The sequence below is a fragment of the Heloderma suspectum genome, chromosome 6 (assembly GCF_057233095.1).
Source record: "Heloderma suspectum isolate Gila_16-S chromosome 6, 16-S_ref, whole genome shotgun sequence".
NCBI classification, from domain to species: Eukaryota; Metazoa; Chordata; class Lepidosauria; order Squamata; family Helodermatidae; genus Heloderma; species Heloderma suspectum.
The window spans coordinates 77,216,210-77,231,056 of record NC_139463.1 but is presented as its reverse complement, the minus strand read 5'-3'; the positions used below and the strand labels follow the sequence as shown (position 1 = coordinate 77,231,056).

Sequence of the window (14,847 nt, the reverse complement as noted above, 5' to 3'; positions counted from 1 at the left end):
TAGAGCCAAGCTAGACTTGACAGTACTGTTTAAACACAGAAGGGTTGGAGGGGCTGTTTCTGATTTTTACAGGAAAAAAGGATGCACAAATGAGGAATGCAAGTCTCTTCAGTTCCAATACCAGAAGTGTATCTGGCTGGGCAAAAAGGATATTGGCTTTGGGGGAGTAAATGGCAGACATGGGGAGTCTTCAGTGATGCTCATCCATGCATATGTTTTCTTTTAAAATTGGACCCACCCGTTTTACAAAACTGGGGAAGTTCCATACATAAGCACAGGGAAACGCTGCTTTTAATATGTTGTTTGGCCCTCTGTATGCTGCATTTGGGAAGAGCTTTCAAAGTGATGGGCCTCGTCTCACCACTAAGTGGTAAGTCTTCCTGCTCCTTGCATCTTCCCTACCTGAAGGCTCACAGTACATCCATTGCAAGTCTGCATTCTAGTTTTTGGTGGGAGAGCACCAGGGCTTCTTCCCAGACATTCTGTCTGTTGTGCATGAGAAGTAGAACTTAAGGTTGTAGATGAAAGGAAAGACACATACTTCCTTAGCAGGTTCACCTAGTCTTCAGCAGTGGAAGGGAAGCAAAGACTGAGATTACCTCCTCTTGAGAAATGTTTGTGCATGAAGCGCAATGTACTCCAATGGGTGGAGCATTGGGCTTGGATGTGGTGCAAATCTCATCTAAGCCAGTTCACAGCACCAAAGAGCATTATGCAGACATCTCACAAGCATAGACTGCATTGTGAACACGGTGAATTCTCTGTCACAGATTCAAATTGTAATTCTATGTGTCATCAGAAACCTTCCTCCCTATGGAGAGATGTATATTGCCAAGTTGAAAATCAGGAGAGAAAACAAACGAGCCATGCACATGTGCCATCTGCACTAAAGTTGCTATGACACTATGCATGGTGTACTGGGATGTTTGTGGAATTGGATATTTGTGAATTCCGATATAAACTGAAGTGATGCACAACATTTGGACTAACACGTGGATTAGAACTTAGTTATCCATCAGCTTTCACACTTCCTGGATGTTTTGACCCAGTTCTCAGCTCAAAAGAAGAAGAAAAAAGTATCACCATACATTTTAGATTGTGTATTTTGAGAGAAAATATGTTTAAAGACCTGTATTTATATATTACTTCAATGTGAATTTTCATGCAGATTGATTTATGGGGAAACACATGTGAAAATGACACAGAATGCAAATAGACTGATTCAACCATCCTTAGCATGGACTGAGCATGTGTGAGAGCAATTGGGGAATTTGTTTTTCTGCAGCCTGCATAGCATAGATTGGGTCTTCTCTGTCTCTTCCGCTCCTGGATGATCTTTTGGTGAAGGTCAAATTTGTCACCATGATGGACCAACAACTATAGGTTTCTGTACAGGTGTTCTGTGCGCTGTGGGCCCACTGGACTCTAGCAAGTCCCCACTTTCAGCCAAAATCCTTAGTCCATGGAATACTTCACCCCTAATACTGGTGGAATATTATTTCACAGAATTCCCTTGGGCAGACCTATCCATCTCTAGTTACAATACAAATAAACAAGTGGTTTTGATACCTACACTCTCTGTCCAAATTATAATTTTTGAGCCTCAGTGCTTGGAATGTAAGGGCCAGTTCGTATATGAATTAACTGCCATTGGTATCTTATCATGTCATTACTTATCACAAGGACTGTGCACAACAAACGGGAAACAAATGTATATTGACAGAGGAAAACCTTTCCATACCTTGTCCCCTCCATAGACTACTTTGTATTCATATTTGATATTTGGTAGAGGAACTTCATATGGCCAGTCTTTGTTCCCTGATCACATTGGGCCCACTCCTTTTAAACCAGCAAAACAAAATGTTCTGCTGTCCTCCTACCTGTGACATTACAGTACACCCATTTCTCATCCATGTCATAGTTGCTGGTGGTGGCGCACCAGAGTTTCCCATTTCTCCTGCCCTCACTAGTGCATGCGCTGTAGGACTTCTTCTTGTAAATAAATGGGAAGACGCAAGATGGAGTCTTTACCTCTGGCTCTGGCTCTGGCTCTGAATTTTAAAATAAAATAAAAAGAAAGTGGGTGCAAAATTTATGGACCACCTGGATCAGAAGCAGATATTATTTTGGATTCCTCAAGGAGAACATGGCATTAACAAATATCCACACAAAACATCTAGGGAAGATTATATTTTCTGCCTTTTTGCTGCCCAAACATTCTCCCTGCCTCTGTATTGCTGATTTAAGTAAACACCAGCATCTTGCAAGACAGAAGAACTCAATGGGCCCAGGAACGCAAGGCCCCTGAGCCAAATGTGACAAGTTGAGGGAGCACATTGACACACCAGGTTCCCTTCCCCCCCCCCCCGCTACCTACACACCATTTTTTACTAATGGGATCTCAAATCTTCAGCCAAACTGTTTCCTCAAGTTCTGAATCTCCTTATGGAGCCTTGTGTCTATTTTTTTCCTTCTACCTTCTGACTCCCCTGATTCTTCTGGACAGAACTTCCGTTTCTTGTCAGCATCATAGTTGCTGGTGGTGGCACACCAGAAGCTCCTATCCCTCTGCCCATCTGCAGTGCAGCTCCGGTAAGACTTGCCCTCGTAGATAAATGGAAAGACACATGATGAACTTTCCACGCTCTCTTCAGATCCTGATTGTTAACATTAAAAAAGAAATAGAACAAAAGCCATAGAAGATTTGCAATTATGCAAGAATGTCCTTGCAATAGAAAGAGAAGTGCCCTGACCTTACATCCCCCTCTGAGGACAGAAGAAGATGTTATATAGGGGGGGGGGAAATAGCTGCTGTTAACTTCATGTTTTCTTCTCACCTTTTCCCAGTAGACTGTAGTATAACTCAACTTGTGAACTTGCACTGAATGTTCTCCCCCACTCCACCCCTGACACATACAGTTGGTACAGCAGAGAAATGCACAGAGCAATGACATGATGTCATGTGTTGGGTTATGCTACACTTTCCCATAAAGAGGGTGAAAGAACCATGGAATGGTGGCAGCTCTATGTTTCATATAATGGCCTCATGCTGGAATGAAATTCCTGTCTCTGCACTTCTTCCTCACCCCCCACCCCCAATTTGCAACGGGCAAAAATGGGATAGCAGTAGTGTTTCATCCTTGGAAGGCCCATGAAATTCCTCAAAATGTTTGGGCCCTCTCTTACCATGGCGATAGTAGTGATAGTGGATCCTTTAATTTATTAAATCAATTCTCACCCCCATTTGTGACAGCCATGGAGCCTCTCCCAGCAGCCGAAAGTCTCCAGCCACCATTTTGTAATATGGTATGATGCTACATTATAGCATAGCATCATTCCGAGGTGGGGAATTTTCTGTGGAGGGAAATCACCACCACTTTTCATAGCATAGTAAAACATCAGGGGTGAGAAAATGGCAGCTGGAGGCCTCTGGTCGCTGCAAAGTGTTCTGCTGCTGCTACTACAGGTGGTAAGAATAAGTGGGTTTTGTTTTTAAATGGACCACCACTTCTGCTTAGGAATGGAGGGCCCAAAACTTTCAGGGGAATTTCACCCCCTCCTCACCCATTTTCAAACCCCAAGCGTCCTTCCAAGGAATTTTCAGCTCAGCATTATAATGACCAAATGCAGGGTCTGGAGCAGGAAAGCAGCACCTCATATGGGAAAATTCAAGCTACTTGAAACTGCCCATAGGTGTGACAATAGCCACACCATGTGCTTAAACACAGAACTGCTCAATCACACAGAAAGGACTAGGGTACGATTTTAGAAACAAAAGGGGTGTATAGTTTGGAATGCAGAACCCTCCCACAGCTTCTCTCCGCAAGCATTTCTCTCCTCAGCTGAACTTTGATGCCAGAAACGTCCTCAGGCTGGGCACAAAGTATTTGCAGAGACAGACAGTGGGGTGGTAAGAGACAGGCTTTGGGGGCGGGAGGTTCAGCAACCTATTTGTTCACCCAGGCTTTTGACTGAATCCGTGTTGCTGTGTCTTTTAAATGGCTATTTATCTATATTTGTATCTTCCCCTGTTTTATCGCTCCATGTTTGTATGATTTCAGCATGTTTTATTGACATTGTACCCTGTTTGGGGGTTGGTTTATGATGAAAAGTGGGTAATCAATTAGACAGACAGACAGAGTAAACCTGCACCCAGCCTATGCTTTTTTGCAAATGGACTCTCATGTCCATCTCATTGGGGCATTCCATGCTGAAACACACAGAACTGCTGCCATCACATGTAGTCGGAGCTCAACTTCTTGCAGTAATGAACATAGTTCTGAAAGGTGTCTCTCGTCACCAAGCTTACGCCACTTTCTCTCCTGTTTCTCCTACCTGATGGCTCACAGTATGTCCATTGCAAGTCAGCATCATAGTTCCTGGTAAGGGAACACCAGGGCCTCCTGTTAGAAATCCCATCTGTTGTGCATGAAGAGTAGGATGTATGGTTGTACATGAAAGGAAAAACACAAGGGCCCTTGGGGTTGGCATCTAGTCCTGAGCAGAGGAGAGAAGGCAAAGCCAGAGATCAACTTACCCGTAGGAAAACGTTGGTACAATAAGCATGAAGACGAGTGTACTCCACTTGGATTGTGGGCCACAAATTTCATCAAAGACACTTTTATTTTTCAATCATTTTAAAAGCTTATATCCTGTTTTATCCCCCCCCCCCTCGCCCTCGGAACTCAAGGCATCTAACAATTTTAATGAAAACATCATACAGTATTTAAAAACCTGTATCTGCCACAGGCTGCAATTTGATATGCTGTCAGGAAAAGAAAGGTCAGAAAACCCCTTCTGATGTGGGCTAAGACATATCAATGTCTGGCTAGAAAACAAAAAACAAAACAATCTGGCTAGAAAACAAAACAGATGGTCATTTTGTCCTGATCTTCAAAACTCTCCATGGCCTTGCCAGCTCCACCACCCTCACCTCCACCTTATCCCCCTGCCTGTGACCTTCACTTATTCAGCCGCACCACTCCTGCCATCCAAAGGTTTCCTGCTCTCTCAAATGACTCCACCTTTTCTCCTTTGCTGCCCCTCATGCCTGGAAATGCCTCTCAGAACCCTTCCATAAGACCACCTCTCTTACTTCCTTCAAATCCCTTCTCCAAATCCACCTTTTCCATGAAGCCTTTGGCACAACAGCCTAATTCCCATACCCTATTATTATTAGCAGAAGTGGCTGAATAAAGCAGACTGAATCCAGAAACTGAAGGACTTGGCAAACTTTACTGAGAAATTAACAGAATTACTAAGAAGGCATAAGTATAAAACAACAACGCCAGACTGACATGTAACGGAATGAAACCACTACTACTAACAGAACATGCTAGTCTTTTTATACACATGAAACCTTGGCAAAAAGGAAACTTATTTGGTTTCACCAGCTGCTAGGCAACATTCCTCCCCTTATGACTCTTGTTTGCACTCAAGGCACCCTGCTGCACCCAGGGCTGTTGATTAGCTCTCTACCCTTAGTGATCCCTGTCACTGCACCTACTAACTTCTTTAAAAACTCCAAGAGCAAATTAACCTTACCTTGCACCTTTATTTGTTGTGATCCCCTGCCATCACTGTTCCAATACTTATTACTAACCTTTTGTATACATAATTGAAATCATCACATCTTCATCTCCTTTGTTTATCCCTGCCTCCATTACTCTCACCTTCCTCTGTGGTCTCCCTTGTGACAATATCTAGACTGTAAGCCCCTCAGGACAGGGACCAGTCTTCTAACGCTTTGCAAAGCAGCATATATATTGATGGTGTGTGGGGCAGGTGAGGTATAGATAGATAGACAGACAGACAGATACATTTAGACAGGTCCAGCCCTGCCATACAGCAGGGTGAAGCAATCTGCTTCAGGTAGCACCATGAGGCGGAATAGATGAAGGCAGGAATTGGTATCTGAATTGTGCAGTGAGACCTTGTGAAGTGTTCATAGTACTGCAGTGGCACCATTTTGTCTCTGCTTCAGATAGCAAAATGCCTTGGCCTGGCACTGCATCTGGATCTGACCCAACTGTAGCTAGCAGGTTTTATTGTATTTATTATCCAGCCAGACCTGTTTAGCCTCACAGCAGCTGAACGGTGATATACAGTATATCTTGCCATCAGTTTCCTGGCAGTTACCTTTCTCCCTCAGTATTCTCTTAATCTTGAAGAAATGTTTTCTGTCCCACAAGCCTGCCTTAATAATCAAACTAAAGTATTTAACTGTTGGCTTGTAGATCTTCGTCTTCTATTTCTTTCTGGACTACCAATAATAATAGCGGTCACATTCCACTGCCAATTCTCTTACTGGTGTCTGCACAGTAGCTCCACTTAAGGTCCCTGTCATAATTTCTTGTGGTGGCACACCAGAATCCATCTTTCCCCTCTTCAGTACAGGTGTAGAATGTCCGGTTCTTGTAGATGAAGGGGAAAATGCAGGACTTGCCCCCCGAGTTGCCGTCATGCTCTGAAAATATGGAGAGGATGGGTTTAGATCAGGTTAGGCAAACATTTTGGGTCATGGACATCTTTGGCAATTTGAGAAACTCCCCCTGGGCACCACCATGTAACCTGCCCAAAAGACTAAGTACAAGGCAGAGGTGGGGTCTGAGCCCCAGTACACTAAACTCCTTTGAACCCACAGTTTTCAGCACCAACAGAAACCTATTTCACAGCAATCCCAGCTGCTGGTAAGAAGATGTGTTAATTTAAAAAAAAAAAGTGGGAGAGGTGGGGCATCTTGATGGACACCAATGGTGGATCTACACTAGTGCTTTTTTATCAGTATTGAAGTGCACTGATAATTGTTGGGGCACATTATGCATTCCATGTACTGCTTTTCTAGTGTTATTTTCCGCTTGTTATTCCATATTATGCAACATACCATAACAGATCTCACGGTGTGTGCTACGAGTTATAAATGTGCATGAGGGATGTAGTGTCATCATGATGGGATCATATCGATATGACATGAAGTGTAGATCTGCCCCAAGAAAGATGTCTGGGGTCACATTGGATTGGCGTCTGCAGAAAGCACACTGCCTACCCCTGGCTTAGAGGGAGAGGGAGGAAAACAACTGATTCTTATACATTCAAGAAGTGGATATGGGTACAGTTACCTCACCCTATCTCTCTGCTCTTAGTTTTCATTAGAACACTGCTTGTGACCTTCCTTCCTCAAACTCCACCACCCTCAGGTGCTCCAAAGTCTTCTCCTCTCTCAAAGAGGTCTGTCTGTTCTCTCTTGCTGCCCTTTATGCCTGGAACTCCTTCCCAGAACAGCTATATGATGTCATCCCTCTCTCTTCTTCAAAAGCCACCTTTTCTTAAAAGCCTTTGACTGTGTCCTGATCCCCAAGTGAAGCAATACCAAAGTATACAAAGCCTACATCCCTGAAACTGCACTAACTCATATTCAACCCTTGTTACCCATGTCTTTTCCTTTCTTCTCTTCGCCCTTCATTGCTGTCACGTAAGCATGCTTGCAGAAGTGGCAAAAAGTAGCCAATACCCACTCTTGATTATGATGCTTCATCTGCATAAGTTGGAGACACCCTTGTTTGGCAGCAATTAAGGAGAGGTGAATCTGTCAATCTCAGTCTCATACAGGTTCTTGTTTTCCCACTGGCAAACCTATTCTAACTCTAGGGATGTCAGGGAAATCAGCAATGGAACCAAATAAGTCAGATTTTGATGAATCCAACTGGCAGATTCTGCAGCAGACTGGCTTTCCCCACTTTTGGGTGGATTCCGCTGACTTGCAGACCATTTTTCTAACCTTCCCAACTTTGCACCAATTTTGTCATTGAAAAATATGCATTTAAAAAAAAAAAAAACTAGCCGAATATTTGCATTTCCCCATAAGCTAAAGTCCCCTTCATGGATCACTGCCTTGTTGTGGCGAAGGGGCTTGCGTAACTCAGTGAAGCCATAAGCTATGCCGTGCAGGGCCACCCAAGATGGACAGGTCATGGCAGAGAGTTCTGACAAAATGTGGTCCACTGGAGAAGGAAATGGCAACCCACTCCAGTATTCTTGCCAAGAAAACCCCATGGAACGTATCACAAGGCTAAAAGAGATGACGCCGGAAGATGAGCCCCTCAGGTCGGAAGGTGTCCAATATACTACTGGGGAAGAGCAGAGGGTATTTCCAAGTAGCGCCAGAAAGAGTGAAGCGGCTGGGCCAAAGCCGAAAGGACACTCAGCTGTGGATGTGTCTGGTGGTGAAAAGAAAATCCGATGCTGTAAAGAACAATATTGTTTAGGAACCTGGAATGTCAGATCAATGAATCAAGGTAAGTTGGAGGTGGTCAAACATGAGATGGCAAGATTGAACATCGACATCTTGGGAATCAGCGAACTAAAATGGACAGGCATGGGCGAATTTAATTCAGGTGACCATCATATCTACTATTGTGGCCAAGAATCCCTTAGAAGAAATGGAGTAGCACTCATAGTCAACAAAAGGGTGGGAAAAGCAGTACTGGGGTACAATCTTAAAAACGATAGAATGATCTCAGTACGAATCCAAGGCAAACCATTCAACATCACAGTAATTCAAGTCTATGCCCCAACCACTGAGGCCGAAGAAGCTGAGGTTGATCGGTTCTATGAAGACCTACAACACCTTCTAGAACTAACACCAAAAAAAGATGTCCTCTATATCATAGGGGATTGGAATGCTAAAGTAGGAAGTCAAGAAATCACCGGGATAACAGGCAACCATGGCCTTGGTGTACAAAATGAAGCAGGACAAAGGCAAATAGAGTTTTGCCAAGAGAACACGCTGATCATAGCAAACACTCTTTTCCAACAGCACAAGAGACAACTCTACACATGGACATCACCAGATGGTCAATATCGAAATCAGATTGATTATGTCCTTTGCAGCCAAAGATGGAGAAGCTCTATACAGTCAGTCAAAACAAGACCTGGAGCTGACTGTGGCTCAGATCATGAGCTTCTTGTTGCAAAATTTCGGCTTAAATTGAAGAACGTAGGGAAAACCACTAAACCATTCAGGTATGACCTAAATCATATCCCTTATGAATACACAGTGGAGGTGAGGAATAGATTTCAGGGATTAGACCTGATAGACAGAGTGCCTGAGGAACTATGGACGGAGGTCCGTAACATTGTTCAGGAGGCAGCAACGAAATCCATCCCAAAGAAAAAGAAATGCAAGAAAGCCAAGTGGCTGTCTGATGAGGCTTTACAAGTAGCTGAGGAAAGAAGGGAAGTGAAAAGCAAGGGAGAAAGGGGAAGATATATCCAACTGAATGCAGAGTTCCAGAGAATAGCAAGGAGAGACAAGAAGGCCTTCTTAAATGAACAATGCAAAGAAATTGAGGAAAACAACAGAATGGGAAAGACTAGAGATCTCTTCAAGAAATTCAGAGATCTCAAGGGAAAGTTTTGTGCAAAGATGGGCATGATCAAGGACAAAGAAGGCAAGGACCTAACAGAAGCAGATGAGATTAAGAGGAGGTGGAAAGAATACACAGAAGAACTATACAGGAAAGATCTGAATGTCCCTGATGGCCATGATAGTGCGGTCACTGAACTTGAGCCGGACATCCTAGAAAGTGAAGTCAAGTGGGCCTTAGGAAGCATTACTAACAACAAAGCCAGCGGAGATGACAGTATTCCAGCTGAGCTATTTAAAATCCTAAAAGATGATGCTGTTAAAGTGCTGCATTCAATATGCCAACAAATTTGGAACACTCAACAATGGCCGCAAGACTGGAAAAGGTCAGTTTACATTCCAATTCCAAAGAAGGGCAACGCCAAAGAGTGTTCAAACTACCGCACAATTGCGCTCATTTCACATGCCAGCAAGGTGATGCTCAAAATCCTACAAGCTAGGCTTCAGCAGTATGCGAACCGAGAACTACCGGAAGTACAAGCTGGGTTTCGAAGAGGCAGAGGAACTAGAGATCAAATTGCCAACATTCGCTGAATCATGGAGAAAGCAAGAGAATTCCAGAAAAACTTCTATTTCTGCTTCATTGACTACGCTAAAGCCTTTGATTGTGTGGATCACAACAAACTCTGGCAAATTCTGAAAGTGATGGGAGTACCAGACCACCTTACCTGTCTCCTGAGAAACCTGTACGAGGGTCAAGAAGCAACAGTAAGAACCAGACATGGAACAACCGATTGGTTCAAAATTGGGAAAGGAGTATGACAAGGCTGCATATTGTCACCCTGCTTATTTAACTTATATGCAGAGTACATCATGAGAAATGCCGGGTTGGATGAATCAGAGGTCGGAATTAAGATTGCTGGGAGAATTATCAACAACCTCCGATATGCAGACAATACCACCCTAATGGCAGAAAGTGAAGAAGATCTAAAGAGCCTCTTGTTGAGGGTGAAAGAGGAGAGTGCAAAAGCTGGTTTGAAACTCAACATTAAAAAAACAAAGATCATGGCATCTGGCCCCATCACTTCCTGGCATATAGAAGGGGAAGAAATGGAAGCAGTGACAGATTTTACTTTCCTGGGCTCCAAGATCACCGCAGACGGTGACTGTAGCCATGAAATTAAAAGATGCTTGCTCCTTGGGAGGAAAGCTATGGCCATCCTAGACAGCATAGTAAGAAGCAGAGACATCACCTTGCCGACAAAGGTCCGTCTAATCAAAGCTATGGTTTTCCCAGTAGTAATGTATGGCTGTGAGAGCTGGACTATACGGAAGGCTGAGCGCCGAAGAATTGATGCTTTCGAACTGTGGTGCTGGAGAAGACTCTTACGAGTCCCCTGGACTGCAAGGAGGTCAAATCAGTCCACACTAAAGGAAATCAACTCTGAGTGCTCATTGGAAGGACAGATACTGAAGCTGAAGCTCCAATATTTTGGCCACCTAATGCGAAGAGAAAACTCTCTGGAAAAGACCGTGATGCTGGGAAAGACTGAAGGCAAAAGGAGAAGGGGACGGCAGAGGATGAGATGGCTAGATAGCATCACCGATGCAGTGAATATGAACTTGAGCACACTCCAGGAGAGAGCGCAGGACAGGAAGGCCTGGCGTGCTATGGTCCATGGGGTCACGAAGAGTCGGACACGACTGAACGACTGAACAACAACAACAACAATAAGCTAAAGTGTGGAAATGCACATTTGGGGGGATTTTGTGCATTTGGGGGCAATTTGTGCATGTTTGCACATGCGAATTTGCACAAATGCATATTTGCGCAAATCTGGGAGCTTAAAAAAACAATTCCATCGCTGGGCAGACTATGGAACGAAAGGTGCCTGATAATCCGCAAAACAGAGATGGAATGGATTTTACACAATCTGTATATACCTATCTAACTCAGATCCACACAGATTGCAAGCCTTTTTTCTGCACAGAAAGTTTTATGAATTTCAGTGTACATTTTTCTAAATGTACACATTATTTTCATGCATTTCTGAACAGTATGCATTCTTTTCATTGAGAAAAGTGGTTTTGTGCACATTTTTCAACTGCACACATTTTTCAAGTGCACACCTTCTTTTGGTTCATATTGCAAATGATTTCAGGGGGCACACATCCCCCTCACCCCCCCACCTCATCACAAGCCTCAGAAATGTACAGATTTTGTTAGCAAGATGCATTCCATTCCGTGTTCAGTCTCAGGTGGTACAAATTCGGCATTCTTGCATAAAAATGCAACTCGGTGGATTTCTCACCCAACTTTAACAGCAATGATCCTTTGCCTAGAGAAGTTATTTTTAGCTGGGTTCTAGACTACTTCACCTTGAAGAGAGCAGTGCTTCCACTGGCCATCCCTGTCATAGTTAGCAGTTGTGCTACACCACAGCTGCTCATCAACAGCCCCATCCTTGGTGCACGATGAGTAGGATGTCCCATCAAAAACAAAGGGGAAGATGCAAGAGGGAGAATCTGAAAAGAACGAGTGGAGAAATTGAAGGGGGATCAATATAAGCTAATCTAAGAATCACAACACAGTAAAGGTATTTTGTGAACCGCCCAGTATTCATTTTGTGAACCACCCAGAGAGCTTTGGCTATTGGATGGCATAGAAATGCAATCAATCAATCAATCAATCAATCAATAATCTGGGATCCTGCTAATCAGCTACTGAGTGGTGACAGGGAGAGGAAGACCCAGTCCATCTCCCTGCTTCCCTTCCTGATCAGTTGATTAGTGAGTTTCCACATGTTTAAACAGAACTACGCATGTGCAGCCCCAAATCTTGGTTCAGGGTGTGGAATCACATGTGCAGCATCCATTTGAAAGCCCAATTCTTTATCAACCAGGGATACAGATAAATTTTCTTATACATGCATATATTACCTTAATTGGATCAAGTGTGGTTACAACTGCCAACCCCCCTCCCCTGGGAAATTCCTTTTGGAGATCTGCGATTGACTTAAAATGTAATGAATGCTCTCTAGATTGCATTCTAACAGTGAGGTCCAAAGTTGCCCTATTCCCTTGAGTCTTGGAGAACATTCTGCACGGTCATCTCTGCTGCAAGTGTGGTGTTCCCCTTCTTTGAGATAGGCAAGCTTCCGTTTTCATGGAACTTCATATGGATATCAGAACTGATGCACGGGGAGCAAGGGTGGGGGTTGAATCAATAGATTGTATCTGATGCTGTCCTTCTGACTGTGGAACAAGAACCTCTAGTGATTGAATTCTCTCTCCCCACTGTGTGTACCCAAAACCTGATATGGAGGATTGGGGGATCCTCCAGAACAGATTTTGGGGGCATGTGGAGGGCTACAGGGGAGAGGTAGGGAAGGAAAAATCTGATTTAGCAAGTGAAAGTCAGCTCATTTAACACTGGATTTAGCTCATCAATCACAAGGAAGCTAGTGGCATTTGCTAGAAAAACAATTTCATTAAATACACATTAAAATATATAAATTTTAATATCATGTTTCATTCTTTTTATATTTTGTTCATTTTATCTCTTGTTGTTCACTGCTCCAGAATCTGTTTAGATGTGGAGCTGTACACAAATGTTGTAAATAAATAAATAAAATATATTAAAAGGGAAAATACCTATATTATAACTGAAATGTGCATTACAAATGCCAGCTATATTGGTTTTCAACTGGAATGTGTAAGTTTTTCTCAAATGGATTTATTTTATTTATCTCTGATATTTCTCTCCCACCTTTCAGCCAATAGGTCCTCAAAGCAGCTTATGACAAAGGTCAACATCAATAACAATCAATACAAACTGTACTCAGTATAACAACATCTTAAGAAGCATTTTAAAAATCCAATTCAGCAAACCAATTTTGAAGAACATTTCCACACCCAATTCAGCAGCATAAAAGGGATTAAGGCAAGGCCTTGCACCTTTCCTCAAACCTTAGAAAAAATAAAGAGAAGCTGAATTTCATTGGCTCAGTGTAAAAAAAAATAGTAAACTGGGAAGGTATGAAAGAAGTCTCATCAAAGGTCAGGGGAGAAGATATGATGTGACACAGGGAAAACCTCATCAACCACCCCATTTGTTTCAGTGGATAAAATCTAGAAAACTCAGCCCATACTAATAATACTTTTGCCCCCTCCATCCACAGACTAGCCAGGAGCCAGCTTTAGGGTCACCATATGCCTTGAAGAAACATATCCAGTCCTCAGCAACTGCCCTCTGAAGACACAGCTTGAGAACCTAGAAGCATCTCTTGGCATCAGTATTACCTTTGCCAGCTGTATGGACTGGCATGAGATTGCAGCCAAATATAAGGAAGGCCAGGAAGGCAAGCATCTCTCCTTAGTTTGTCGGTAAGTCCGTAGGAAGTGAACGATGGCCTGTTCCCCTCACTAAATAATCTCCATTTGGCCTCTCCCCACATCACCTTGCCAACCAAAATGGGCATTTCCTCCCTCTGGGAGGAACAGCAGCAAAGGAATTTCTCCTCTCTTCCTCTCCTGCAGAGCAGCTGTGGCTATTTGCCATTTTCTCCAGGAGCTCCTGTCAGGTCACCACAGGCTGGTGATTGTGGGTGGAATGAAGGAATGGATTATGATCCCAGAATTTCCCATGACCTACAGTGAGTCTCTCCTTAGCTAACCCTTCGCCAAACTTGGGTCCTCAGATGCTGTTGGACTACAACTCCCCTCATCACCAGCCAGCACAGCCAATAGTCAAGGATGATGTGACTTGTAGTCCAACAACATCAGGGGACCCAGGGCTGGGAAAGGCTGCTCTAGCCTGATTCTGATTCCAGTCCCGGATTAACGTTGAGCCATCTACTGCTGACTCTGGACTATCCCAGGGCCATTTGCTCTTGCCAAGTGTCCTGATCTTTATGCCATGCAGCTGAGCCATACTATTAAGGCTATGGGCATTTTGTGCAGGGAAATGTTGCCATGACATTCTTAAAAGCACTTAGCATGGCCATGTGTCCTCTTTTACAGAGGAGAATCCTTTATTTGAAGGGCTGACAGAGGACTGTCCTCTGAAGCTGTCTTCTATTTTAAGGGCTGTCCTGTCTCATTCCACTTTAAAGATAGAGAACCATAAAAGGTGCCCATCCACGGTGAGCACCTGGGCAGCAGGCTGAACAGCCAGGCACACAGGTCACCTGGTCACAGTCTTCCACACTACGGTGAGATGTATTGTATCCCTATTCAAATTATAATAACTACTTCTAATGCATATAAATTAGCATATGTAAATGTTATGCAAATCATTGTCCGCCTTTTTCCTCTTTTTTGGGTGATGCTTTTCCTTTTGGGGGGGCAATCCATAAGTAGCCACCCTAGCTCTACGACCATGGTAAAGGCCCACAACAACTGCACGTATCGTTATATCCATATTTTTTAATGATTTCTCTATTTGTGCTAATTTATCCCTTTCCCGTTGTATCAGCTGCTCC

The 14,847-nt window shown here is 43.5% G+C and overlaps 1 protein-coding gene across 1 annotated transcript in view; it reads right to left on the bottom strand.

The window, feature by feature from the left end:
• LOC146341271 (uncharacterized) overlaps positions 1 to 13,733 on the bottom strand; it is a 37,252-nt gene extending 23,519 nt beyond the window's left edge. Inside the window, exons 1-7 of the mRNA XM_084807342.1 lie at positions 13,667 to 13,733; positions 11,744 to 11,890; positions 7,429 to 7,554; positions 6,308 to 6,466; positions 4,336 to 4,497; positions 2,478 to 2,657; positions 1,881 to 2,051 (exon numbers count right to left, since the gene is read on the bottom strand). Coding sequence (XP_084663468.1) covers positions 1,881 to 2,051; positions 2,478 to 2,657; positions 4,336 to 4,497; positions 6,308 to 6,466; positions 7,429 to 7,554; positions 11,744 to 11,890; positions 13,667 to 13,733 — 1,012 coding nt within the window. The remainder of the gene's footprint in view (positions 1 to 1,880; positions 2,052 to 2,477; positions 2,658 to 4,335; positions 4,498 to 6,307; positions 6,467 to 7,428; positions 7,555 to 11,743; positions 11,891 to 13,666) is intronic.
• Positions 13,734 to 14,847: the final 1,114 nt, after the last annotated feature.